Source organism: Leishmania infantum, chromosome 23 (genome assembly GCF_000002875.2).
Source record: "Leishmania infantum JPCM5 genome chromosome 23".
Classification (NCBI taxonomy): Eukaryota; Euglenozoa; class Kinetoplastea; order Trypanosomatida; family Trypanosomatidae; genus Leishmania; species Leishmania infantum.
This window is the reverse complement of record NC_009407.2, coordinates 554,032-580,114: the sequence shown is the minus strand read 5'-3', so window position 1 is coordinate 580,114 and position 26,083 is coordinate 554,032. Positions and strand designations below refer to the sequence as shown.

Below are 26,083 nucleotides of genomic sequence, written 5' to 3'. Positions count from 1 at the left end.
TCGACTGCGTGCGTGTATGTGACGGGGGGGGAGCGGCAGCAGCAGCATAGCCACCGGCCCTCTCAATGAGTGTGCGCGTTCGCCAGGTGCCCAGGAGATGGAGAGGGGGCGCAGATACTGTTGATGCAGAGCTGACGATCAGCACCTCCAACCTGGCGTGCTTCCGGAACGCAGAGCACGCATGCACACGGGACTAAAAAGGTGAGAAGCAGAGGGGGGAGAAAGCTCTGCCATAATGTGTGGAGATATGCGACACAGCACAGCGGAGTTGAGCCGGCAATGAAGATGTACACACGAGAAAGAGAGATGGGAATGAGCAGTTTAGGAAAGTATTGAGGCGTGGATGGGGTGGTACAGCCTGGCGAGGCAACCCAGCATGCTGCAGCGGCCCCCTTCCCCTCGCCTCCTTCAATGAAGAAGGAAAGCGGAAAGAGTGTGCACAACGGACATAGAGAAGAATTCGGTAGGTGGAACCGAAGACAACGCCATTTGTGGAGTCGCTGGAACACCATACAACCACGGCGCACCTGACCACCTGCATCTGCATGTGCGTGTATGTGTGTGTATATGTGTGTGTGTGGGGGGGGGGGGGGTCGGAAGCTACCCCACCGCCTCCCTCAGCACATCTTTGTGTGACGACAATATTAGTTGAAGCGTTTTCGTGGAGCCTTACGTAGCTTATGGAAATCAACTACGCGTCAAGGTGGAAAGGGGATGTCGGACGTGCACGTGCAAATGAGTGGGTGTATGCAGAGCAACAAGCAAGAGAAGCACCGCTATCGGCGCCGTGTTTCTGGGGATAATCCGGTACAAGATGATGAAGCGAGGACGCGCCATCTGTGCTGTCACCACGCATGCCATCCCTCATCCACACGCGCACACACACGCACGGAAAGAGGGCAAAAGGGAAATTCAGCCTTATTATTGTTGTTCAACTGGCCACCGGCTCACAGCCACGAGCAGCTGCAAGTGCGATCAGCCGCCACCTCACTCACCCCCCATCGACACATCGCGCTGATCCTCCTTTCCCCTCGCTCCTTGTCTGGTATGTCGGTCCCCTTCCGTGAGCCTTGCAAAGAAGAAAAAAAGAAGGATTGGACAGCAGCGAGCAAAAAGCGCGGCGCCGCCGCCGGATGGTCGACACTCTCCCAGACAACAGAGATGAAGATGATAACGGGGACAACGAAGGCGTCTCTGCGTGTGCGTGCAGCGGAGCAGTGTAGCGCCCTTTTACAGACTGCGGTTGTACTTGGCCAGCACTGCGGCAGACACCTTCTGCCTATCCCGACCTTTGCGCAGCAACTGTGCGAGCCGGCGCTTGGCCGGCAGTGGCTTCACCGCAACTCTCGCCTCCTCCTCTTCTCTGTCGTCCTGCGCCTGCCGTCGCCGCTTCTGCTGAGCTTTGGAGATCATGCGGTCCCACTTGCGGTACCTGGTGTACTGCAGGCGACGCTCGTACTCCTTCTCGATCACCTCGCGCCTCCGCTGCTGCTCCAGCTCCGCCTCCTGTACAATATCCTTGAGTGAGGTGGGGAGCAGCTGACGGTCGACGGACCATTGCGCCTGAGCGGTACGGGACGGCAACACCTGCATCCTCGAGTCGCTCAGCTCCTGGAATCGGCCCACCTCGGGGTCACCAAAGTGACCAGAGGACAAGTTGAACTCGTCCTCCTCCTCGAACAGCGCCCACGGCGGCAGCTCGCTCGCAGTAGCCCCGTCCTCTCCTTTACCAGTCGCCTCGCCGCCACCGCAGTGGCTCTGCGACTCCACCAACGCTGACGACTGTGAGGAGGTGGGTTCCAGCACCACGTCTTGGCCTGCGCCGCCGAGAGGCGTCCTCGCGGCGACCCCGAGCACCTGCATCTCTCCGCCATTCTCTGTGGGTGTTGGCGTGAACGACTTGGCGGACGCAGCGATCCCAGCCGCCTCCATTACATGTCGCTCTCGACGGAGCGCGTTCTCCATCTTGCGCTCGCGCCGCATGGCATCCTGGCGCACGTGTTGCAGGTGTCGATTGATCTCCTTGCTATCGACCACTTGTAGATTGTTCGTGCGCTGCGCGATCACGCGAAAAGCTTCGTAGTTCTCGAGTGTCTCCCGCATACCCTCCGCCTCTTTTTGCAACCGAATCGGTGGCGTAGGTGCCGGAGATGCAAGCAAATCGCCTGCGTCTGCCCCCTCGCCTCCATTCTGCAGCGCGCTTCCCACATACGTGGTCACGTGCCACTGCACCGCTTGTAGGAGTGACGCCGCCCCCTCCTTGCGGCGCCAGCGCAGCTGAAACTGGTAAGCGTAGCGCCGGAGCAAGGACTCTGGCAGCTCATCCAGGTCGTTCGTCCCCGCCTTGCTGTGAATGAGAAGCAACTCCGGCTCAGACAAGCGAACGCGCTCCAGTCGCTCCGCGTTGCGAGGTACCGCCGGCTCTTTGCAGCGGCGCTGAGGCTTTCGCAGGATGCCCCAGGGGGCGTAGAGAACCTCCGGTGTCAAAGAATCCTTCTCCGCGTTCCCCAGAGTTCGGTCCTGCGCGGCATCTGCACGGGCGCCGGCGTCTGCATTCGACACCGGCGTGATATCGGAGGGCTCCGACATGTTCAGCTGCCGCAGGTCGGCGGCTAGGATTTGCTCCACGGAGCGAAAATAGTGGCACCGACGGTCCAGCATGGCACGAATCGAGCTTGCACTCACGGTTTTCAGGACGCGATCGATAAGCTGCGTCTTTGTGCCGTGACGGAGCTGGCGCTGCGCGGCCAGGTAGATACGCAGCTCCTCCTCGTCCATACGTTCAAGAGACACGCGCAGCTCAACAGCAGTGTTACCTTTTGCCGTGGATTGCGCATGGCTGCGCACATCTTGTGCCATCTGTGTCGTGTTCCATGCATCTGTGGGATTTCGGATGTGCATGGTGGCGATGGTACCGCTGGATGAGGCTGTACGTGCTTCGGATGCGCCCGAGGGTGCGCCAGCGCAATCCCCAGACGGTGTCCCTTCAGCTTCGGGTGCAGCACCCGCGGCAGTCAGCGACGGCGCTGACACTGGCGTACTCGAAGTTGTAGCGGGCAGCACCCCACGCATGTACTCGTTGAACTTGGCGATGCAGCGTCGGTCTTCTTCCCTTTGCCGCTCACGCTCCGCCCTGGCCAGCTCTTCCGGGAACACGTCCACTGCCTCCTCAATTTTGGTTTGGATTTGCTCCCGCAGAGCCACGCGCTGCCTCGAGGTGGCATCGCGCAATGCCACGTACGTCTCGGGCAGCGGCTGAATGTTCTGCTCGATCATGCGAGAGAAGAGCTTGTACGCCTGCCACTCAAGGCCAGCACGACCCATGGTGGAGATGAGCAACGTGTACATGAGCACATCTGGTTCGATGCCGCGGTGGAGCATAACGTTCAGCTGCAGCAGCGCGTCCCGCGCCACGGCGTATGCCTCGCCCTGAGAGACATCCTCTGGAAGCTCTTGAAAGGGTCGCTCGTTGACATGCCGCCGCGCTACGGTGACGGTGTCACTAAAGTGATGCAACCCAACGCTGCGCCTGCAGACCAGCAAGCCGCTACCGTCGACATGCACACTGCGATGCAGCACGCAGAGGGTAAGAGACACTTGTGCTCGCCGCAGTGCAGGACGCGTCGGGCCCATGTGAGCAGGTACACTAGTTGTCATCGTGCAAGCGCGCCAGGCCATTGCAGAGGCACACACGCAGGCGCTTCGATGACCGTAGCGCCTCTGATGCTTCTTTCTTGTAGAGAGTAATGAGTTCACGCATTGGAATGGAGAAGCAGTGCGTCATATTTTCCAAGTACGGCCAGCCGGAGAGAGAAGCAGCAGTGTGCAAATACGTGTGAGGAAGAGAGACATAAGTGCTGCTTCCGGCCTCTTCTCCCCAAAGGTCCAGGCATCGGATTACATGTAAAACATTCAAGCAGAACGCGCATAGGCACGCGCGACACGCGCCGCACTGAAAGAAGGGTGAAGAAGGATGGGCACACGCCCGTTGAGAGACACCACTGAGTTGGCGGCGTACCACAGCCAACAACCGTCGTTCTCATTGTACCATCGCACCTTCTTTTTCCAATGTTCCTAAGCTTCAATGGCTCCTTCTATGTCGGAGAGGGAGGAGAGGGGGGGTTGTCCGCTGGTATCAGCCCTCAGTCAACAGCGCCCATCAACCACTTCCTTTGGCTTCCCTTTTTCCCTTTGTGTGTGTGTGCCGTCGTTGCTATGAGGCAAGTCTGCTAGCCGTAGAAAGAGATAGACGTCAGGGACGTGAAAAAAAAACAAGAAGACACACAAACGCCTCCCACGGGCACAGACACACACGCACATACACACGGAGCATCACTCTATAATAATGGATGATGCAGCAGCCCATTAGAAGGCGCGGCGATACGAGAGGCGAAACCAGAAGCGAAAGGAGCACGAAGAGGACGATGAAGGGGGAGTGGGGCAGAAATGGTGAAGAAAGTATGCGTTGTGCTGTAACCACCACCACCACAGCGAGAGCGACTTGCGCCTCAAGCACACGCGCAGCACACAAACCGCACCGACACCCATTCTCACAGTAGCCCGCGCAAGGGGTCATTCACGTAGTCTAGCTTCTGAGCTTTGCTGAGCCGGTTCCAGCGCTTGAGCAAGAAGTCCATGCGCTCACGCAGGCCCATGTCCCGCACCGATGGGTGCGCCTTGAGGATTTCGTATGCGAACGACGCGACAGGCACCTCGGTCGATGTGTCCTTCGTCTGCATCCGCTCCGCCATCTGGAGAACCTCCTGCTCGCGTTCTGCTGACATATAAGCTGGCCGCGCCGACGCGTACCTGTTGCTCTCATCCTTGTCACTCGCGGAGGTGGTCGCCTTTGCCTTTACTGGGGGCGCAGGCTTCGTAGCATCCTTGGCCGACCGGCTTGGAGAAGAGGCGAGAGAAGGGCGACCCCGATCCCGGCTCTGGCCACGGCCACGGCCACGGCCACGGCCTTGGGAACTGGGCCGCCCACGTGTCGCCTTCGGTGTCGCGCTTCTGCTAACGGCTTTCCTTCCCGGCTTGGAGGGCCGGCGACCTCGAGCGGACCCGGAGCGCGGCTTTCGGCCTCTTTGCTTGGCGGCGGCGGCGGCGGCGCGGGAAACGGCGCCCCCCAGGCGCCAGCTTGTCAAACGAAGCATGGTCCGCTAGCGCAAGCAAAACAAAAACAGAAACGCTTGATGCATCCACGCAAGTGCCGCTCCAAAGGACCCTGTCCAGATGCGCTGGTCTGCCGACACGCTTCAGTTGGCGGAACTGGTGCACACTTTGTGATAGGGAGGGGTGTGTTCGCGCCGCTTCCATGAAAGTGCCAATGTACAAAAACGGAAGGAGGGCAAAGGAATGGGAAACAACGGCAGAAGAAGAGCGAAATAACATAAACACAGAAAGGGAGTTCGGTGCGGACTTCAAGCCTTGGGGGGGGGGTGATGAACAAGAAGACGGAGAGGTAGTGCGCTGGAACGCCAAAACGCATTCCTTTCCAAGTGTCCTCCTCTTCATCTTTGCGCTTGTATGTTTGCCCATCTTCGTCTCCTCACAACAAAAGGTGAAAGAGGGGCGGCAACTACCCCGTTCCTAGCCTCCTTTCCGCCATCCGCCGTCGACGCGCTTTCGGGTTCTCGTGAAGGAAGAGGGGGCGGCTGAGTCCTGTGTATAAGCCGCATTCGGCCCAGCAGGCTCGCGCCTGTTTCACCAGCCTGCCCCGACGTCCGGCGCTGGAGCTCGCTGTGGGGGTGTGTGCATGCGTGTTTCTAATTGTTCCCTTTTCGCCTTTCTGCTCTCGCCCGTTACTTGAGGTTTGAAAATCGACACGGAAAAGACCCACAAACATGCGTTTTCTTTTTGCTCCTTTTCTGTTACTTACACAGCACACAAATGGACAATACACAGCCAGCAAACAACGGAGAAAAACGTGGCACGGCCACGGGCTAACGCAGGATGCTATTCCTTGTTGAGCGCATAGCGCTGTCGGCTGCCCCCTCCCACCGCCTTCCACTCCTCCACCCCCATCCATCTCGTTCTCTCTCCCTGGTGCAGCTGTTGTTGTTGCCCTTTCTCGTTTTAGAAGTCAGCGCACACTCGCATGCACGCATGCAAAGGCATGATGGTGCATTGGGGAGCCTGAAACAAGAAGGGATGACGAAAATGAAAGGTCTTCAACCCGCTATTCGCCTCAATACGCCCTCCCCTCCCCTCCCCCCTAACCCTACAGCTGTGCCGCGCCGAGTTGTCAACGACACCGCGCGATTCCCAGAAGGGCGATGGATACCAGATAAAGAGAGGCACTCATCCGAGCGACAACGCACAGCTCGTGCAATCATGCATCTAAGGGTGCAGACTTGGGTGCGCGCTTTTCTTTCCAAGCTCTCACGCACATCATTCAGTGGCACGGACTACGCGTGAGGGAGGCAAAAGAGTGCAGGCAGCACACACCTCTATACAGATTCCAGGCTAGTCATTCCTTGTTCTCCCGTAGCCATCTACGGCTGTGGGTGCTCGCATGCGAACGGGGAGGGGTGGGGGTCGGTGTATGTGTGACGTCCCGGCGCGCTATCTTGTCTCCCTTTTCTTCTGTGTGCTTGGCTTGCGTAGAAGGTTTGGGGGCGGCAGAAACAAGGCACTCACGCTAAAGCGGAAGTGATGCACACACGCGTACAAAGGTTTTGCACTGTGCCCCCCCTCCTCTCTTTTTGCCTGCAACTTGTCCCTGGCCAGTCCTTTCCGCCCCAGCGCCTGTCCAGCAACGCTATCCTTTTTTCGTCTGCCTCCTCTCGTTTAATCTGCTTCATGGCACACACAATCGCAAACAAGTGCCCAAAACATCAACGCGCATGACCCGCTTCGACTGGCACAACTTCCGATTATAAAACACTGATGCGTCTGCGTGGAGCGTGTATGGAAAGAAGGACATAGAGAGAGGAGGGAGCAGATGGAACGCAGATGAACGTCTCACTTACGGCGCCATGCCCGTCTCCTTACCCCTCTGCCTCTCTCGGCGTTGTCCTTTTCCCGCTTCCCCAGGTATTCCGTCTTACGGCTCTGCAGCCCCATCGGGGTCCTCATCCTGCTGTTTCGGCTTCGCTGTCGACTTCTCCTCGCGGAGCTTGGTACCGGACACGATGTCGTCGACGCGCAGAATCATGGATGCCGCCTCGATTGCAGTTTTCAGCGCCTGAACCTTCACCGCAGCTGGCTCGATAACCTTGATGGTGCGCGCATCAACAATGTGTCCGCTGTGGCCGTCGATGCCCCAGTACCACCCCTCCGGGTTCGCGTGGCGTGCTCGGAGATCCGTGACCACACGAATCACGTTGGCGCCGCAGTTGCTCGTCAGAATGCGCGGTACCACCTCCAGCGCCATCGCCACCGCCTGGTACGCAGCCTGCTCCACGCCCCCAATGGACTTGGCTTTCGCCATGAGGGTGGAGGAGACAGACATCTCGCACGACGCAGCGCCGTAGACGATGCGCGGCTCGAGGATGATGTTGCGCGCCACGCACATGGCGTCATGCAGGTTGCGCTCCATCTCATTCAGCGTGTCCTTGCTGGCGCCACGAAGCAGAATACTGCACGCAGAGCCCCCTGGACAGCCAGTGATGAAGGTGAAGTACTCATCACCGATTTTCTTGATTTCAAATAAGCCCGCCTTGCCAATGTGCTCCTGCGTCAGCTCCTCCACACGGCTAACGATGGTGGCGCCGGTGGCACGGGCTATGCGGTTGTTGTCTGTCTTGCGAAGGCGGCGGATGCAGGTGATGCCAGCCTTGTACAGGAAGTGCGCCGCCAAGTCAGAGGCGCCCTTCTCCGTGATTACTACATCCGGCTTGAAGGAAATGATGACGTTGCAGATAGAGCGGACGTAGTCCTCCTCCTGTTTCAGCAGGGCCTCCCAGTCGGTGTCCTTGGTCAGCTCCACGTTGATGGTCGTCTCCGGCTTCTTGTACTCAAGAGGGCAATCCAACAAGAGGATGCGCGGGCTCTCGATGACGCGGCGCATCTTCGAGTGAATGTGGTCCTTATTGAACATGACGCCATCCAGCACAACGCTATCCGTAATGGAGCCGCCAGGAATCTTCTCCACTTTGGCGTAGCGCTTGATGTCAATGTCCTTGACTCCAGTGATGGGGTTCACCTGCACTACGCGCAGCGTTGCCTCAACAGCCATGCGGCACATCAGCTCCTCCTCACGGGAGTTGAACTTGGTGCCAAGGCAGGCGCGCACCACATCCTCTAACTGCTCCTTGTTCTCGGGATCAATCGAGGTGGCAATCTTCTCCACCGCCGCCAGCGCGTCAGACAGAGCTTGGGTGAAGCCCTTCACAATCTTGAGCGGGTGGATGTTGCGCTCCAGCAACGGCTGCGCCAGGCTGAGAATCTCGCCCGTCAAGATAATCACTGAGGTCGTCCCGTCACCCACCTCCTCGTCCTGAGCGCGGGCGAGTTCCAGCATGTGCTTCGCCGCGGGGTGCACTACATCAATCTCGCGCAGGATGCAGTTGCCATCGTTCGTCAGAACTGTGCCGCCCATGGGGTCTATGATCATCTTCAGCATGGCACATGGACCCAGTGTGCTGCTGATGAGACTAGCAACCGTCTTGGCTGCCTCGATGTTGCTCATCTGCGCCTTGCGGCCAGACTCGCGCTCCACGCGCTGGTTTACCACAATAACCGGTTGCTGCCCGTTCATTGTTGATTGCTTGCCTTTCAGGAAGGGGAGGTTAGAGTACGAGAGACGTGCAGCTCAAGATGGAAATAAGAAGCGCGAAGAAACGCAAGTTGATGTGTGTGTGTGTGTGTGTGTGTTGTGCACTCCTTTCGGCGTTGTCTTTCAGCGGCACTGGCACCGGAGAAAACGGGTGGGAGGCAGTGGAGACGCTAAACAGCAATCTATAGTGCGCGGAGTCACGACGCAGGACGGCGGAATGAAGTGTAGAAAGTGAGCAATGCGAAGCTTTACGTTTGAGGTGGCAGAGTACGTGTGGAAGTACGTCTCATCGTGAGAAACAGAGGAAGGAATCGAGCAGGTGAGAAGGATGAAGGCCTTTACCGAAAGCCGCTGCGTGCGCGTCAGGGTCTGTGCAGGAGGGAGACAGCGTGCCTTGCATCGTCAACATGAAGCTAAGAAGCAGAAAAAGGGGCAGAGAAAAGCTTCGCTCCTGTACTGTCTCGCTTACACGGACGGCGCCCCTCCATCGATGCATCACATCGACACAACACATAGAGCCGCGGAGAGGAAGCGCAGAAAAAAGTAATGCCGACGCGAGAGCCGAAAGCTGCAGAAGCGGAGACGCTCCCAGACTCACGCTCGACGAAGGGCAGTCACAGCAAACGCAAACGCCTGCACATGAGCTCCTCACACTATCGGCGTTCCTTTGCCTTCACTCATGCAGTAAAGCCTGGCTGCAGTGCTCATTCTTGCCGCTGAAAATAAGTTGTGAGTGCCTAGCGCAACGGTGCGCTGGCAGAAAAATGAAGAGCAGCGCGCAGCATCAAAGATGCAGAAAGGGGTGTTTCTTTTCTTTCTCCGCGTGACCACTCTGTACCGTCCAACATGAGTTACACTCCAGTCGACCTGTCACGGGCCCCCATCGCGTGGCGCGACCCTCGGGGCGGCGCTCAGGCTCTCCGCGCCAGCAGGCAGTGCGACGGCCCGGCGTGGGATAGCTCGAGTCACGCTGACACGCTGTCCATCACATGGGTGGCACGGACGCGTGCGCTGTCGCAGCCCGCTCTGACGCACCGCCGTCCAGGACCCGACCGCCGATATCCGTGGCGATGAAGCGCTCTGGCCCCCCCCAGCTCGTAGGTGCTTGCCCCTGCCACCACCAGAGGTGGTTCGGCATTGGCAGGGGTTAGGTGGGGGCTGCGTGGCTTCCCCACACAGAGTGGGGGCACTGGGCCCTGAGACACCACGCACCGAGAGGGGTGTGTGTGTACTCCCCCCTTCTCCCCTACCGTCATCCGGGTGCAAACAAAAAACAACAAGAGGAGAGAGGGAGAAGCGGCGTTTGGAGAGGCGCACGCGGAGACGCCAAGTCAAAAAGCGATCCGTGCACCCTTCACAGCGTGTGTGATGGAGCAGCTAGAGTTGAATCGTCTTGCGGCGGAAGAACATGGACGCCGGCACGCCAAGCATCTCATGCGCCGTCTCCGCCAACACGCTTCCGACGCTCTCCACATTGAGTTTGAGGTCAGCAATGGCGTCGCCCCGCGTCATTCCAGCGTTGACGATGGCCACCGGAATCCCTAACTGCTTTGCCTCTAAGACGTACCGATAGGCACTGTACACCTGCAGGGAGGTGCCGAGGCACAGCAGACAGGAAGCCTTGTCGCGCACAACATTCATCGTGGTTTCCACAATTGGCTTCGGCACGTTCTCACCGAACAGAACGACATGCGGCTTGAAGAAGCCGTTGCACCGAGGGCACATGACGAGATGCATCGCATTCAAGGCCTCCGTTGGTGCACTGTAGTCGCCGTCCGGCCGCACACGCGACATATCTGCCCCGTACTGCTCATACAAAGCCGGATTCCTTTCTCGCAGTTCCCGCTGCAGCCGCGCGCGCGGCATGAGAAAGCCGCAGGACGTGCAGATGACGTTGTGAATGTTGCCGTGCAACTCCTTCAGCGGCGCGTCACTTGTGGTGTACTTGTAGTAGTGCTCCTCCTCCGCGTCACCGACGCCGCCATACGTAGCGAGGTGGTGCAGCCCGTCGACGTTTTGCGTGAGGATGTGTGCCACGGCCCCGGACTTGGTGAAAGCCTGCAGCGCCATGTGAGCGGCATTGCAGGAGGCACCGGATATGGTCGAGTACCCAAGCATGCTGCGGGCCCAATAGCGTCGTTTTTCGTTGTCGTCGCGCATAAAGTTCTGAAAAGTCAGCAGCACGAAATCGGCGCGGTGGTACTGGCCGTTGGGCCCACGATAGTCTGGGATGCCACTCTCTGTGCTGCAACCCGCGCCGGTGAGGACTACGCAGCCACGACCAGGTTTTCTGGCGCTGCAGCGCTCCATGAACGATGCGATCGTCCCCGCCGGCCTCATCGTAGAGAAGATAGCAGCTGAATAAATAAATACAGAAACGCAGTATTTTTGGAAGCAGGAACCATACTGAAGATGGGGCGAACAACAGACAAACAACCAACAAAACCACGCACACGAAGGACCGGGAGTGTGGCCCTTGCCGGCGCGCGAAGTGTCTCAACACCAAGAAGCTGGGCGATATGAGTGCCAACGCACCGCCTTTGTACCTTCCTGTGCACGGCAAACGAAAAAAAAAAAAGACGACGGTGACGCCTGACGCGAAAGCTAAGGCGGGACACACACCTGTGTTTCCTTCGTACAAAACGCAACAAATGCGAGTGGGCGCGTGGGTGTCTGTGCGCATGCGTTTATGTGGACGCGAGAGGGTGTTTCAACAGCAGCAAGCAGAGGAGCATCGGAAAGGAAAGCAGAGAAGATGAAATCGACAGCAAAGAAGCGCGCGCGTGAAAATTCGTCGGCTGCACGTGAACTCTCGGGAGAAGATGCTGCACGAGTGCTTGTGCGTTAGCAACATACTCCTGCCCCACTCCTCCCTCTTACCCTTCCACCTAGTCATTGCTGCAGCAAGCATACACGCACGCGGCATGCATCGCACGGACGCGCGGATGTGTAGGTGGTGGCTTTGCCAGTAGTGCAAACACTTGTGAAAAAGGCGGAAAAAGTGGTGTTCGCACATTTCATGCTCATCAACGCGTTTTTCCGTATCTGTGAGTGAGTAACATCAAACGTAAGGCGAACGCAAAACAGCAGCATGGGATGATCACGGCATGCAGTCGTACGTCCTCATCGCTCCGACGAGTGCGCGCGAGGAGGAGGGGGCCGAGAAACATACTCCAGCAAGTAGAGGGCTTCTTTGCTGGGTCGGGGCGGTGTAATTGGATTGGCAACTCCATCACGAACGAAGCGCACGATGTGCAGGAGTCCAGCTCTCAGCGCACAGGACACGCCCTCGCCTTCTTCCCCTCCCCACAACCCCGCTCCACTTTGTACGCGTGGCCCCCTCACCACACTCCCCTTAAGCTTCGCGTGCTTTAGCCTCTAGGGTCATCATCGCTGTCGAAGGGTGGCGAGTCCTTGTTTCTGCGCACTGCTGCCCAGTCCTTCCCATCCTTGTTCTCAAATGTGAAGTTATTCGCCGGGAACCCAAACGTTTGACCAGCGAAGAGGCCGCTCATCCACCGCATCGAGCTCTCCTGCACCGCCTCCTCTGTGAGTGCCTGACTGTTCTTGAGCACGTACGAGGAACTTTGGGTGCGAGTGGCAATCCACATCTTTGTGTGGCGTGAGTGGCCGTGATCCTGCACATCCTCGATGGGAATAGCCTCCGAGTAACTTAGCAGAGCGTGCGGGTGCTGACTGATAGTGGTGGAGATGAGCTTCTCCTCCCACGGGAGACGAGAAAAGACAACAAGTCGGCCGTCAGTGCGCAGGAGCAGCAGTGCGTTCTGCAGGGCCTCGCTCAGCTCGTGGCGCTCGTGGTTCACGATGCATCTCAACGATGTCATGAAGTTCCAAGACATCGAAGTCTTCCGTCGGCTATCCTGAGTCCCCCATCCCTCCTCAGGGAGCTCGTTACCCGCCTCCTCCACTGCCTCCAGCACGCGCTGCGCGCCATCGAAGGGGCGCCGTTGCCGAATGGCTCTAGCCAACTTCATCGACTGCTGAGGAGTTAGAAGTTCGTAGGAAGCGAGGGCGCCGGACAGGGCATGCTGCGGCACCGTGTTGAGGTACTCCAGCGCCCCGAGCCCATGCGTGGGCCCGTAGCGCATGTCGAGTGCATGGTCACTCTCATCATCCAGAAGAAACCCTCGCTCGGGATTCTCCAGTTGAGTCAACGACGGGCCAGGGTCGATCATAACGGCATCAAAGGAACGCTCGCCAAACATGGCCTTGGCCTCAGACATGGGACGCGCGTAGAATCGAAACCGGTCCGCGCCGAACTCATCAACGATCTCGCGCGCGCTCACCGTCGCCTCCACGTCGCAGTCCATCGCAACAACTCGCGTGTACGGCCGACCGTTCTCGAGCACCACACCGGTGTGAAAGCCAGAGCCGAATGTACAGTCCAAAACATCATACGAAACGAGCCGCTTCCGCTTGGCCAGTGGCGCCAGAGCATCGAAGGCAGACGAGTTCAACGCAAGCAATGCGCCGGAAGAGACGAGGGCGCCACTGACACCTGTCGTGCGCTGCGCCTCCAGACTACCCTCGGTCAGTTGCACATCCCCGCCAGAACGACGCGCTGGACACTTTTTGTGCAGTCGGCGCTTGCGATGCGCTGGACGCGATGATGGCAGTCGCGCATCGAAAACCCTCTGCTGCTTTTTCGTACAGGGGAACCCTTCTTCGATGGCGCGTTTTGCCAAAAACTCAGCGAGGTTCTTAGACTCGAGCCACCGCAGCCCGCCGCAGACGCCCTGCAAGAGCTGCTTAGGCATAAGCGGAGGATGCTCAACACGGTTTACGGCGGACCATCGCTTCGGTGCCACAATCCGCTTCATTCCGTTACTCGCAGGCGCCACACAAGGGTGACGGCCGATGCCAAGCAAGAGCAGACAATGCACGGCACCCGCAGTACAGGAATCTCCCCCTCGATTTTAGATTTTCGGAAAATCTTGCGCTAGGTGCGGAGCCCTCGAGTGATTGGCCCCTTTCGTTCTTTATGCGCGGATGTACGGAAAAAAAGGAGGCGGGATGCATATTTGAAAGGATGAGATCAGTATGATGCAGGAAAACATCAGAAAGAGAGTATACAAGAAGTACATGGAAAAACACCGGCAATGACAGCGACAGTACCAGCGTCCTTCGATGGCAACCACAGTCGATTCGATTCTGTTTCTTTTCCCCGCTCGGCTGAACATTAGTGCCTCAACGTCGGCCCTCCATGTACGATCTTAAGAGGTATCCTTCAGTGAAGCGCTATCCCCCTTGGCAGCATGCGAGAAGTAAGAATACTGCGTGGTGTGTCTTAGTTGTGTGCCCCGATCGTACACGCATACGCACATGAGCCAATGGACGATACCGCATCGCATCTTTAGCTTTCTTCTCTGTTGCCGCTGTCTTTTCCTTCTTTTCGTTTTGCCTGACGGCGCTCCCAAGAATCAACAAGCAAAAGAGCGCAAGATGCACGCAGACACGCAAACAAAACCGAAAAAGCAGCGAGCATGTACAACTCAGGCGCTGAGTGAGCACTACTTCCACCGCTTCCTTTGACCCCTGCACCGCACCAAAAGAGGAAAGCTCCTCCCCCTCCTTTCATCTCTTAAACCTGCCTTGATGACGGGGGACGAACCTCAGCGTGGTGTCTCAGGGCCCAGTGCCCCCACTCTGTGTGGGGAAGCCACGCAGCCCCCACCTAACCCCTGCCAATGCCGAACCACCTCTGGTGGTGGCAGGGGCAAGCACCTACGAGCTGGGGGGGGGTCAGAGCGCTTCATCGCCACGGATATCGGCGGTCGGGTCCTGGACGGCGGTGCGTCAGAGCGGGCTGCGACAGCGCACGCGTCCGTGCCACCCATGTGATGGACAGCGTGTCAGCGTGACTCGAGCTATCCCACGCCGGGCCGTCGCACTGCCTGCTGGCGCGGAGAGCCTGAGCGCCGCCCCGAGGGTCGTGCCACGCGATGGGGGCCCGTGACAGGTCGACTGGAGTGTAACTCATGTTGGACGGCACAGAGTGGTCACGTGGAAGACAAATAAAAAAGAATACTTCTTGCACCACTTCCTTCTGCAAGCCGAAACCTCGCGCAACGAGAGAACAGAGTTAATACAAATCATTATGCAGGGGGCAGCAACAAGAGAAACGAGAGAAGGGGGAAAAGAAAAAGAAACAGCGCAGCGAGCTGTAAATCACAGATGAGAGTTAAAAAAAAAACACGAAGCGAAACGAAGCGAGGGACGTCTGTGCGAGTTCGAGCTCGCCCGTCGTCTTGCTTCGGGGAGATGGTTCATTTTTTGACCTCCGTTCGCCGTCCTTCATGCTGTACTCTTTTCACTAGCGACCAGAGGAAGAGGAGAACGAGAAAAAAGGCGAGTGAGCCTCTCGACGCGCTCATCGACGCCTTGCGAAGGCTCCCGCGTGGCAAGTGGTTGGTCTGGCGCCGTGTTGCGTGTTTTTTTTCCTTCAGAGAGAGGGCAGTGAACCACACCAACACTCGAACCGTGGGAACCAAAAGAAGAGGGTGGACCTCGGAGTTACAAACGAGTAGCGTGAAGTCTCGTTTTGTCCTTTCGAGGCGGTCTATTTCTACTGGACAGCATACATTTGTCCGCTGTCGTGATTGCTGCTTAGAGGCATTACCATGTCGCTCATGGGAGCGGAAGAGAAACCGAAAACACACGATGGATTCACCAGCGTCGGTGAACACCCACATGCCTCTCCTTGCAGCTTTCAAACCTCGGAGAAGGGGAGGGGGGATTTGCGATGCTTGCAGCAGAGGAGCACCGCAGCGGTGACGAAAGCAGCGAGAAGAGCCCCGATGCAGAAGGTTCCCATCGCCACGGCAGCCGTGCCGCCGGCACTCAGCCCGGAGGGCTTTGCAAGTGTATTGTTCGCCGCGCCGTGAGGACTGCCATCCGGCAACCCTGGCGCAGCAGTGCTGGACGTCGGAAGGCATGAAGGGGCAATACATACGCACTGCAACGACAAACTGTCCAGCATGTACCCAGCGTCGCACGAGTACGACGGGCACCGCTTTCGGTAGTACTGGCATCCGCTCGGCAGCGCCTGCCACGCATCACCGGCCTCGATCCCGCCCTCCGGACAGTTGCGCAGCTGCCGGTACTTCTCGTCCAGGTAGCAGTACCCCATCGACCCTGCCGGAGCAGCACCCCACTGCACAAACCGCGTGAAGTCAGCCACGGAGCACCTGTTCCCGCTCGCGTTGTACAGCTGCCCAGACGGGCTCATGCACTTCAGCTGCCAGTCCGGCTCCCACGCGAACTCGAAGCCAGATGCGGGACTCTGTCCGGTGTGTCCGCGCAGCACACGCACATGGTACGACGAGTCTGACAGGCTCTGCAGCAGCTCCAAAACGAGCGTCTGCGCAAAGGGCGGCAGCAGCCCGTCGTCGGCCGTGTCCTGCAACGAGCACGCGATTCGGCTCAGCGTCGTGTCGTGAGCGCTGTAGTGGTACAGCTTGTACCTGCTGGTGCCCGCCATCGCCGCGCCGATATTCTTCACGAACTCCTGAAGAATCGGCTGCCCAGAGCTCCCTTGCTGAAAGCACCGGGTGTCGCTGCGGTTGTACACGTACTGCCTCGCAAAGTGCTCGCGGGCCACCTGACTCAGCCTGTCCCGATTAGTCTTCAATTTCGGATAATTGTCCAGTTCTCCGATGGCTTCCTTGGAGACGGCGATATCAAACAGCGTAAAGGCACAATCAGTGCGCCGCGTGAAATCGCTGCAGTACCCCTCACTGTACACCTCCTGCGCAATCGTCGTCAGCGTGTTGAAGTCAGGGAAGTTCCGATCTACAACCGGGTTGCAAACAGCACGCACGCCCGCCATATCCAGGCTCCAATAAAACTGGAATTGCGGTACGTAGTTTGTGTACAGAATGTAGTCATCCTGCTCTGGCACCGTGTGAATAGCGGGGTACAGAGACGTCAAGTTCGGAAAGAAGCCGCGCAGGAACGACTCGGCGCTCTGCAGCGTCCGCAGCACATCGGTCGAGCGGCTGTATGCGACATCCAAGTCGTAGTCCTCCGAGGGGAACATGGGCTCAGACACAACGGAGGAATCCGTGTTGTAGCGGCTCCGCAGGAACGCGCCCGTCTTGCTGAGCATCTCGATCCCAGACCACGTAAGGTACCCACAGGGGGTGTCGCCGCAGATCTGGGTCTTGTTGTAGCTCGGCTCCGCCGTGCGGGCGCCGTGCCGGTGCATCAGCTGAACCATCACGAGCTTCATATCCAGCGCAGCAGTAACAGGCGCCGGCACGCACAGGAGCAGCGCGGCCAGCAGCAGCAAAAACAGCACCTGCCGCATTGTGGAACCTTCAGGGTCAGTGACGAGGGTGAGTGCGGAGTGCCGAAAACGAAAGAAGAAAGCCTGGAGAGAAAGATATGAACGGGGGTGTGTATCGGACGGACGGCAGACGCAAACAGGCGGGGATGGGGTACGGGGTATGGCCGCAGGCAACACAATGGAAAAGGCCTCGAAAAGGAGCGAGAAAACAGAAGCGGCGGAGCATCTATGCATCGGCTGCAGAGAAGTAGGCATGCGCGATACATCGCACCGCGCACCCACATGTGACGCGAGGGCAGCAGAAATACACATAACGCCAGCATCGACCACCGGCTGCCTTTCTGATTACGGGGTCACCCTGCGCGCCAAGAAAGAGAGAACGACAGAAGCGGCCAGAAAAGCATGTGCAACATCGCATGCTTAGCATAGGGTTGCTTTCAGAGCTGTTTGCTCTAAGGCCAGAACGCCACGGATTGTGTAGCACGCATTCACACGCACATTCCGCCAGCGGCATCGCTAGCCGGCCGCTTGAGCTCCGCTGACTCATGCACATATTCGCAAAACACACACGCACAACCACACAAGCAGTGCCGTCAAAAGACGGGACATCTGATCACAGGTCGCGGATGGCCTAGCGGACGCACCCTCAGCTCGCGCTGGACGAGTAGGTACACAGCGCAGTCCCCACCATCACCAGAAGGCACCCCGCAGTGGTCCGCGCGCGCAACAGACCCTCGCGCATAACCAACACACTCATCAGAACAGTGATAACGAATGAAAGCGAGTTCACCACAATCGAGCCAACCGACACGTCCACCTCACGCAGCGAGTAAAAAAACACGACGGATCCACTTAGGTTCACAGCCTGTGTGAACAGGTACTTCGGTCGTCGCACAAGAAACAGCGCGTCATCCTTCGCGGACCCGCTGCTCGCCATCCCTCGGCTGTAGTGCTTCAGCAGCGGGTTCGTCACGCCCCACAGCAGCGCAGCCAGCAGCATGAGAGAGATCATGGCAAGGCTCCGGTGTCCACGAAGAAGCCCACACGCGGGGCGCGGAAACGAGTTTCTAGCGCAGTCGCGGCAGCTTCGTCCGCTTCCGTGCCCCCACATAAGGCGTGGTCGCGATGACGGTGCACGGCGGCGGTGCGCGCAAGGAAAAGAGAAGAGTAGGAAGATGAGTCAGGTGGGAGACAAGGCGAGGACAGAGGAGGTACGGTATTGAACGCGCAATAGCACGCCGGAGCACCTGCAACGCTGTGGGTCTGCAACGCCATATATACGCCACAAAGACCCCAGCGTCGCGGCAGAACGACAGGCAGCAGGGTGTGGCGTAAAGCGCCCCTCGCTAGCATGCGTATCTGTTTGCTTTGCATTTGTCTTGAACGGGATTACAACTAACAAGACGCCTACGATCCTAACGCTTCGCAAACTTCCTCTTGTTCTTCTTTCCGTCCACGAAACCTGGGAATTGACCTGGCTCCCTTCGGCGATCCACAGAGAGCAAGCCAGCCTTTTTCAAAGGAATGCGTGCTAGCGGAAGAAGCTTCGTTATCGCATTGGCCACCGCCATCCTGCAAGCAAAAGCAGCGATCTCATTTGCAAAAGAAGGCATCGCCTTGCCTTCGGAGATGAGGTTCACGTCAAAGTCGCGGAAGTCCAGCTTTGCCTCATCGAATGGCATTAGCACCATTTCCATCAGCCAGGACTTGTCATCGAATGCAACAGAAAGTGGCTTTCCGAGAAGAGTGACGGAACCGTTGTGATCACGGTTCTCTCGGATCAGAGCTGTGAACATGTACTTCTGCCCATCTGCGCGGCCGTGACCAACTGCAATACCTGTTTCGGGATCCACCTCAGCTGGGTCGATACGCACACCTATCTGATGTCGTGTATCTTCGCCGGCAACCTTACGCGAAAAGTCATGAAGCACAGCGTAGAAGTGACTGTAGCTATCGGAGCTGTCGGCCTCGAGAGTGGCCTTGCTCATCAGGTTGTAGTTTTCAAACATTACGCGCACATCCTCGCGATTGAATTTCCGCCGGCTAAACTCGAAAAGAGCGTGCTCCGTTTTGAAGGCCTTTGTTTCTGTCATGCGACCCATCCATTCGAGGAAGTTTGTGTAATGACCAGGTGCGTTATCTAGGCCGACCGCATCTGCAGTGATCGTCCTGCTCAGCTGACGCGAGGGGGAATCGGCCGGCTTGCTAAGTGACTCGAGAACCTTGGTCACCAGCGCCTGTGCCTCATACTTGCGCAAGTCCGGGAGTAAGGCTGACACAATCTCGCCCAATTGCTCCTGATCTAACCCGTCTACAGAGGCATAGTAGTCATCAATCGATTTGAAGTACATTCCTCCGCTGACGCGCATCCACGCCTCCTTGAGAGATTGTGCAGTCAAGTCGCTTCGCAGCTCGTCTCTCAGTGACGAAAGGGTGTTGTGGCCAGCAGGAACATACTCTCCAGGATACATTGGGTACTCGCGAAAATGGAAAAGATTACCGTGCGTTGCCTGGCTGTTGCTAACGACTGCATTATCACCTACTTCTAAAGGCATTATCCGTTCGCGCAACGCTTCCTCCTCCCTCGAAAGCTCCATATCTTGAGTACGCTTTACGTGGGAGTTCACCCATGACAGCCTCTCCCCATCGCTTTCAGGCGCTCCTTTCTGCCCCGCTAGCCTGTTTGCCAGCCGAAAAAGGCGTGCGTGTCGGGCTGTCTTGGGGCTCAAGAGCTGTTTCATTTTGTCTAGCTCTACCGGCAACTAACCTCTTTTCGAACATGTATACTGAAGAGCACACCCGGCCAAAATGACGCATGAATCGTAGCAAGAGAAGACGTGCACGGGGAGATAGGGGATTCGATTGAGGACGCACGCAGACACCATCAAGGCCTCTAGATCTAGTTCAATTCCAACTTTCCGCTGGCTCGATCAGTCAACAAGATCTCATGCAGTTTATTTTTTCAACGCGTTCACCATGCCGTGCAACATGCGCTCCAATCCACTCGGCCCGGCCTGCCACAGGCCCATCCCGCGTGGTGCGAAGTAGCGGTACACACGCGCTACGGCAGTGCGCCGGCTCAGTCATCTGCGAGCACGGCCGCTGCCTCATACCCCGCCCACCCGCCTCCCAGGTCGCCTCACAGTCGCTCCCATCGTGCCGGTTGCCACCCCTGGTGCATCCCTCGCGATGGCGCAGGCTCCCCAGCAGCAGGCAGTGCGACGGCCCGGCGTGGGATAGCTCGAGTCACGCTGACACGCTGTCCATCACATGGGTGGCACGGACGCGTGCGCTGTCGCAGCCCGCTCTGACGCACCGCCGTCCAGGACCCGACCGCCGATATCCGTGGCGATGAAGCGCTCTGACCCCCCCAGCTCGTAGGTGCTTGCCCCTGCCACCACCAGAGGTGGTTCGGCATTGGCAGGGGTTAGGTGGGGGCTGCGTGGCTTCCCCACACAGAGTGGGGGCACTGGGCCCTGAGACACCACGCACCGAGAGGGGTACTCCATCACCAGGAAGCCTACACAATGAGAAGAAAATGAGAGTGCATCAGTATATGGGGTTGTTTACCTACAGCTTTTTTTTTCTCTCACGAAAAAACATCAGATCGACTGAAGGAAACAACAGCGAAGACTATGGGGATCATTTCTGACGCCGTCTATGATACAAGCGGTACGGTGAATTATATCGACTGGATATCCTCTAGCACTTGCAGCATCTCTGCCTCTTTTTCTTGAAGTGCTTTTCGAAGAGCTGAAATCTCCTGGTGGCAAGTGCGTACTTTTTCAGATAGCTCTTGGAGGCGCCTCTGTTTATCGAAAATCTCTCGCTGCGTCATGTCGGCGCATGGATCCGCGTGCTTTGCAGGCCCGTTATCACCTTGGGCTGAAGTAGCTTCGGATGACGCCGGGACAGAGACGCTGGATTTCTCGCGCCCTGCGGCCGTCTCGCCCTTCGGCGCCTCCTTCAGTGGCTTTGCTGCTTGCGCTGCCACAGGAATCTTCGCTGGGGAAGGTGTGCTTCCTCCCATCAGGCGCGGTGAGTGACCATCAAACAAGCCAGACAAGTCGTATTCACGAGGATCGGCGCTAGCACCGCTGAAGAACTCACCTGCAGAGATTGCAGAGTGGTCTGCAAATGTGGAAGGGAACACATCCCCTTGAAACTCAGTGCAAGATTGCTTCCGAGGAAGCAGCATCTCGATTGTAAAAAGACTGTGATATGTCAGCTGGTACAGACGGCTGAATTCACACTTCCTGACGTCCAGTGACCACTTCGGCATCATGCACAGACCCTTCATAGGATCGTTCGAGTTCACCTCATAACTGAATGTGAGGCCTTCATTCATCAACTCAAAACACTTCACGTTGTTTTCGCCCTTGCTGCCGAGGATTAGCAGATTCAAATCCTCGTCATACACTGGTATGAATGCGGCGCTCGACTGGTCGAGTTCAGTGACTGAGTAGGGCCTTTCCATTTTCCGCGTATCCCACAGCTTTATTTGACGCTGCTGGCTCTTGCTGCAGCCGAGTGTCATGATTGTGTCCTTTCGCTTACACCAGATGCACCGCTGTGAGCGGGCACTGGCGTGGCTTTCCACCGATGACACCACTGTGCAGTCACGAGGATCGATTACTCGAAGCGTTTTGTCGCGAGAGGCTATGCAGAAAAGAGACCCTCGTAGATTCCACTCTAGTCCAGTGGCGTAGTCGGAAAGGTTGCTGATGGTGTTAACAGCGGTGCCTCTCTCCACATCCCACACGTTGATGACACGGTCAACACCTGCTGAGGCCAAAACACCATTTGCACTGGGGTGAAATGAGATGATACCACACTTTTTGTTGTGTCCTTTCAGCTCCACTAGTGGCGATGATATGTTGGATTGAAGCCCCTCTGCTGGGATACCCCAGCCAAAGATGCTGCCATCCTCGCTGGCGGTGAACAGCTTATGGTTGTTAAAAGGGTCAAACTTGACGTCGATAATTTGGCCCTTTTGACCAAGTACAAGGGGAGGGTTTGGCGCAAGTCGGCCGAAGGTATCATGCTTGAAAACTGCAGTCCCGCCAAAGGTTTGCCACGGCACCGCAATGAATTTATCGTTGCATGAAATGGTGTTGCTACCGTCCCATAAGGCGGTGGACGATGTCACGTTTAGAAGGTGGCGCTGAGGCTTTGCCACGTGCCCTGTGGAGTGGCGAAATCGCGAGACAGACATTGTTGCTAAAGTCAGGAACAAAACCAAATCTAGAGGAAGAAGAGTGATAAGCGGAGGTAGCAAAGGGTGGTTGTCGCATGAGTCATCAGCTGCTTTACGGACTGTATGCATCTATCACGGTTGCGGAGAGCACACTCGCACATCAGCCCTTCTGTAGAGGACCAAAAACACAGTAGCTGGGTGCATTTGCAACATTTCAAAGGTTTTTCCTTTCAAGGGACAAAGCACTCATCGTGCTATACGTGTGTGAGATCTACCGTTTGGAAAAGTGTGGAATTAAGCTACTCACCGGGGTTGTTCTTCTTGTGAATGTAGTTGGAGTCTTGGAGAAGTTTGTCTGCATACTCCTTGCGCTCGTTCAACTGATGGTGATACTTCTGCCACACTTGGCTCTTCAGCAGCTCATTGGGGTCCTCCGTGGGCCACCGAAAGACCGCGACTGCCAGATCGGAGCTGAAAATCGACATGAAAACGGCCGCCATCAGAAAGCCCATCCCTGCCTTTTGGTACAAAATATGACTCTCATACTTGTACGCGATCCGCATGTCGCGGTATTTTTTCTTGAGATACCACTGCCGGAACTGCTTGTTCCGCATGTCCCACAGGATGTGGTACCACTTCACCTCCGGCTGATATTCATAAGGACTTCCCATTTCTCCTTTAGTGACACTGGTAAGTAAAATTAACGAGAGAACAGAGAGGTGAGAATATAAGAGTAGTTAAGTGTCTTCCAGACACCGCATATGCAACAATTCTAGACGTGGCAGCTCCGCGACAAAAAGGTTTCCACAGGCATGAGTTTGAACATCTTGATGAACTTGGGACGATACTAGCTGTGCTTGCGGCAGTTACTGCATTCCAGCCTCGTGGGCTCCCTACTAACCTTTTTTACAATGGCCTTTTCATCCTCGTAAAACAACGGCGCCCCATCGGCTCAGCTTCAACAGCGACGAGAGCAAGACTTGTCACTTGAATACATGTGAAAAGACAGCCCATAGATACCAGATCGCGGACCTATCACGACACAAAGCCACATTGTTGCCTTGCACAAACCTTATATCCATTACCGCGTCTCCAACAGCTTTACGCTCTCCTCTGGTGCGGTTCAGCTCCGCGCAAAGCACGTCCAGCCTCAAAGGCACTCAGCTCACCTGTCCTACAGATCAACAGTTAAAACAGGAGCGACAGTGACGATAAAAAGCCTTGCCACAGCAAGTCGGTCGCTGAAAAACAACAACATTAAACTTTGGATCCAGTTAGTCATACAAAACCACACTTTCCTCTTTACTAAACACAGGACGTAAACCTCATATCAAAAAGGCGTCACATGAACGCCTTTCGCACACCTTCGCAACGATTCCCCTTCATTTCTTCCTCTTCATGCTTTACTCACTCTTCTTTCAGACGGCTTGCGACAAACTAGCCTTTGCATCCTGAGCACACGCACACACCACTGTCCTCTCCTCTCTACCCAGTATATTCGGCCGTGCAACATGCGCTCCAATCCACTCGGCCCGGCCTGCCACAGGCCCATCCCGCGTGGTGCGAAGTAGCGGTACACACGCGCTACGGCAGTGCGCCGGCTCAGTCATCTGCGAGCACGGCCGCTGCCTCATACCCCGCCCACCCGCCTCCCAGGTCGCCTCACAGTCGCTCCCATCATGCCGGTTGCCACCCCTGGTGCATCCCTCGCGATGGCGCAGGCTCCCCAGCAGCAGGCAGTGCAACGGCCCGGCGTGGGATAGCTCGAGTCACGCTGACACGCTGTCCATCACATGGGTGGCACGGACGCGTGCGCTGTCGCAGCCCGCTCTGACGCACCGCCGTCCAGGACCCGACCGCCGATATCCGTGGCGATGAAGCGCTCTGACCCCCCCAGCTCGTAGGTGCTTGCCCCTGCCACCACCAGAGGTGGTTCGGCATTGGCAGGGGTTAGGTGGGGGCTGCGTGGCTTCCCCACACAGAGTGGGGGCACTGGGCCCTAAGATGCCGCGCCGAGGCGTCCCCCTCGCCACCCGCCGATCCCCGAAAATCGCAGAAGCAAAAATCAAACAGTGACCATCACCAGCACGCTTGTTGAATGGCAAGAGCAAGAGAGGATTCCTCCGCGCAGCACCCACAAGAAGCTGCACGCAGTGGCAAGTGGCAACGTCAAAAGGAGAACAAGAAGCTCGTGAAAAGCAATTTGCCGCCTAGCCTATCAGCACTCATTTGCACCACTGCGTTTCCCCACGGTTACCGAAAAAGGCGACAAAAGGAAGCCGGTGATTCTCTTGTAAAGAAAGAACGTTTTGGAAATGTTCAATGTGGTGTCTCTTATTAATACGGCAAAAAATCTGACTCGCAACTTCGAAAAGTTGATTTGGCATTTTTTCCCATGCAGCACATCGCCCTTGATGGGGCCGCTGTTCGGCCGAAAACGCGGCGAACACCACGAAGAGGATTTAGTGTAGTTTATAAAAGGGTTTGAGGGTGGAATAAAAACAACCACTTACAGAGCCTCACAAACGCTTTGGCTTTCATGATAATCCTGCCTCTCCTCCGCCCCCCTCCCCGCGAGGAAATGGAAGCGGAAAGCAATGCCTGAAAATAGCTTTGCTGCTGAAAAATTTCCCCACCGCATCTTTATTCTTTTTTTTTGTGGCTCGCGCAAAAGTCCCTTGATCCAGTTGCGCACAGAAACAAAAGATGTTATTGTCTGCTCATCTTTTTTACCGAGGTGCCTTTGCCTTTTGTTATAGGGAGACCGCCCGCGGTCACCCTAGACCCTAAGATTTGGCGAGCCGAAATTTTGGCTTTTTTTGGCACAAGGAAGAGCGGCCGTTGGCTTTGGTGGGCGGGGTCGCCGGGAAAGGGCTCTTGGGCGACAGCCCCTTCCCCCTTTTGAAATGGGTGCCGGAAAAGGGGCCTAGGGAACCCCAAATTCCAGCACAATGGTGCTACCAGCAATCGATGACGGCAAGAGACAATTATCCGTTCAGACAGTTGCTGGATAGAACCTTTTTTAAGCAGCAGGCTGGGCGTTTTCAAGACAAAGACGCCTTTGCCCGTGTGGTCGGGCAGCCCGGGTTGCTATTTCCGTCGGCCCCAGGTTTCTCGCGGACATTTGGAAAATACGACACCGGCACACCAACATCAAAAAGCACACACCACACCATCACACAGCCCCCGAAGTAAAGCTTTAAAAAGCACCCAACACCCGCGACGCCAGGCGGGCCCCATGCCTCAGCCAAAATCTATCCGGGAGACAAAAAGACTTCATCCCCGCCCTGCAAACCCCGCGCATGGCCGCCGGCCTTTGGCGCCCCGCACCCTGAAAAAACAATCTCGGCCACCGAGGCCCAGCTTGAGATGGCAAACGCCAAGCCGGGAGCACGGGTTCCACACCAAACGCCGCCTTCCCCCTTCGCCTAAAAAGAAGAAGGCTTTTTCAAAAAGGAAGAAAAACGAAGCAGAAACGGGACCACCAGCAACAGCAAAGATAAGCCAAGCGCTTTTTTCTTCGTTGTATGCCTGAAGTGCCGTCCGGCGGTCCGCGACCTGCGCTTCGGGGGTTCTCCGCGGTTTCTTTTAGTTGTGGCCGGTTCCCCGGTTTCCGCCCCGGGGTTTTTGGGTGCCTTCGGGGCCAGCGCGCGCCAGCCAGCCCCCACCCCTCCCCGAGACCCCCGGGGCAAAAAAACGAGCCCGCGCCCCCGCCAAGGCAACCCCGCTTACGAGGAACGCCCCACCCGGCTGACAAAGCACAAGCGCCACGCAACGCCTTTCCGATGAAACAGGAGGTTGGCCTAGGGAAAAAACCGTGGCCCGATGCCGGGCTTATGGGGCGCGAAAGCGACGGCCT

At 57.1% G+C, this 26,083-nt stretch overlaps 10 protein-coding genes across 10 annotated transcripts; all 10 read right to left on the bottom strand.

Annotated features, from left to right (window-relative positions):
- Window positions 1–1,230: 1,230 nt before the first annotated feature.
- LINJ_23_1480 (conserved hypothetical protein) lies at window positions 1,231–3,381 on the bottom strand (the record flags this gene model as incomplete). Its single annotated transcript, XM_001465784.1, has 1 exon — window positions 1,231–3,381. The coding sequence occupies one exon, from the start codon at window positions 3,379–3,381 to the stop codon at window positions 1,231–1,233; it is 2,151 nt and encodes a 716-aa protein (XP_001465821.1).
- Window positions 3,382–4,550: 1,169 nt separating this feature from the next.
- Window positions 4,551–4,784, bottom strand: LINJ_23_1470 (conserved hypothetical protein; the record flags this gene model as incomplete). The annotated part of the gene is made up of 1 exon (XM_001465783.1): window positions 4,551–4,784. One exon carries the CDS (start codon window positions 4,782–4,784, stop codon window positions 4,551–4,553), a length of 234 nt encoding a protein of 77 aa, XP_001465820.1.
- Window positions 4,785–7,045: 2,261 nt separating this feature from the next.
- LINJ_23_1460 (putative T-complex protein 1, gamma subunit) lies at window positions 7,046–8,701 on the bottom strand (the record flags this gene model as incomplete). The annotated part of the gene is made up of 1 exon (XM_001465782.1): window positions 7,046–8,701. The coding sequence occupies one exon, from the start codon at window positions 8,699–8,701 to the stop codon at window positions 7,046–7,048; it is 1,656 nt and encodes a 551-aa protein (XP_001465819.1).
- A 1,395-nt stretch (window positions 8,702–10,096) lies between these two features.
- LINJ_23_1450 (sir2-family protein-like protein) lies at window positions 10,097–11,059 on the bottom strand (the record flags this gene model as incomplete). Its single annotated transcript, XM_001465781.1, has 1 exon — window positions 10,097–11,059. The coding sequence occupies one exon, from the start codon at window positions 11,057–11,059 to the stop codon at window positions 10,097–10,099; it is 963 nt and encodes a 320-aa protein (XP_001465818.1).
- A 1,031-nt stretch (window positions 11,060–12,090) lies between these two features.
- LINJ_23_1440 (S-adenosyl-methyltransferase mraW-like protein) lies at window positions 12,091–13,560 on the bottom strand (the record flags this gene model as incomplete). Its single annotated transcript, XM_001465780.1, has 1 exon — window positions 12,091–13,560. One exon carries the CDS (start codon window positions 13,558–13,560, stop codon window positions 12,091–12,093), a length of 1,470 nt encoding a protein of 489 aa, XP_001465817.1.
- Window positions 13,561–15,449: 1,889 nt separating this feature from the next.
- On the bottom strand, window positions 15,450–17,048 carry MBAP2 (membrane-bound acid phosphatase 2; the record flags this gene model as incomplete). The annotated part of the gene is made up of 1 exon (XM_001465779.1): window positions 15,450–17,048. The coding sequence occupies one exon, from the start codon at window positions 17,046–17,048 to the stop codon at window positions 15,450–15,452; it is 1,599 nt and encodes a 532-aa protein (XP_001465816.1).
- A 625-nt stretch (window positions 17,049–17,673) lies between these two features.
- On the bottom strand, window positions 17,674–18,039 carry LINJ_23_1420 (conserved hypothetical protein; the record flags this gene model as incomplete). Its single annotated transcript, XM_001465778.1, has 1 exon — window positions 17,674–18,039. The coding sequence occupies one exon, from the start codon at window positions 18,037–18,039 to the stop codon at window positions 17,674–17,676; it is 366 nt and encodes a 121-aa protein (XP_001465815.1).
- A 403-nt stretch (window positions 18,040–18,442) lies between these two features.
- Window positions 18,443–19,498, bottom strand: LINJ_23_1410 (conserved hypothetical protein; the record flags this gene model as incomplete). The annotated part of the gene is made up of 1 exon (XM_001465777.1): window positions 18,443–19,498. One exon carries the CDS (start codon window positions 19,496–19,498, stop codon window positions 18,443–18,445), a length of 1,056 nt encoding a protein of 351 aa, XP_001465814.1.
- Window positions 19,499–20,709: 1,211 nt separating this feature from the next.
- CRN12 (coronin) lies at window positions 20,710–22,242 on the bottom strand (the record flags this gene model as incomplete). The annotated part of the gene is made up of 1 exon (XM_001465776.1): window positions 20,710–22,242. One exon carries the CDS (start codon window positions 22,240–22,242, stop codon window positions 20,710–20,712), a length of 1,533 nt encoding a protein of 510 aa, XP_001465813.1.
- Window positions 22,243–22,523: 281 nt separating this feature from the next.
- Window positions 22,524–22,895, bottom strand: LINJ_23_1390 (conserved hypothetical protein; the record flags this gene model as incomplete). Its single annotated transcript, XM_001465775.1, has 1 exon — window positions 22,524–22,895. One exon carries the CDS (start codon window positions 22,893–22,895, stop codon window positions 22,524–22,526), a length of 372 nt encoding a protein of 123 aa, XP_001465812.1.
- Window positions 22,896–26,083: the final 3,188 nt, after the last annotated feature.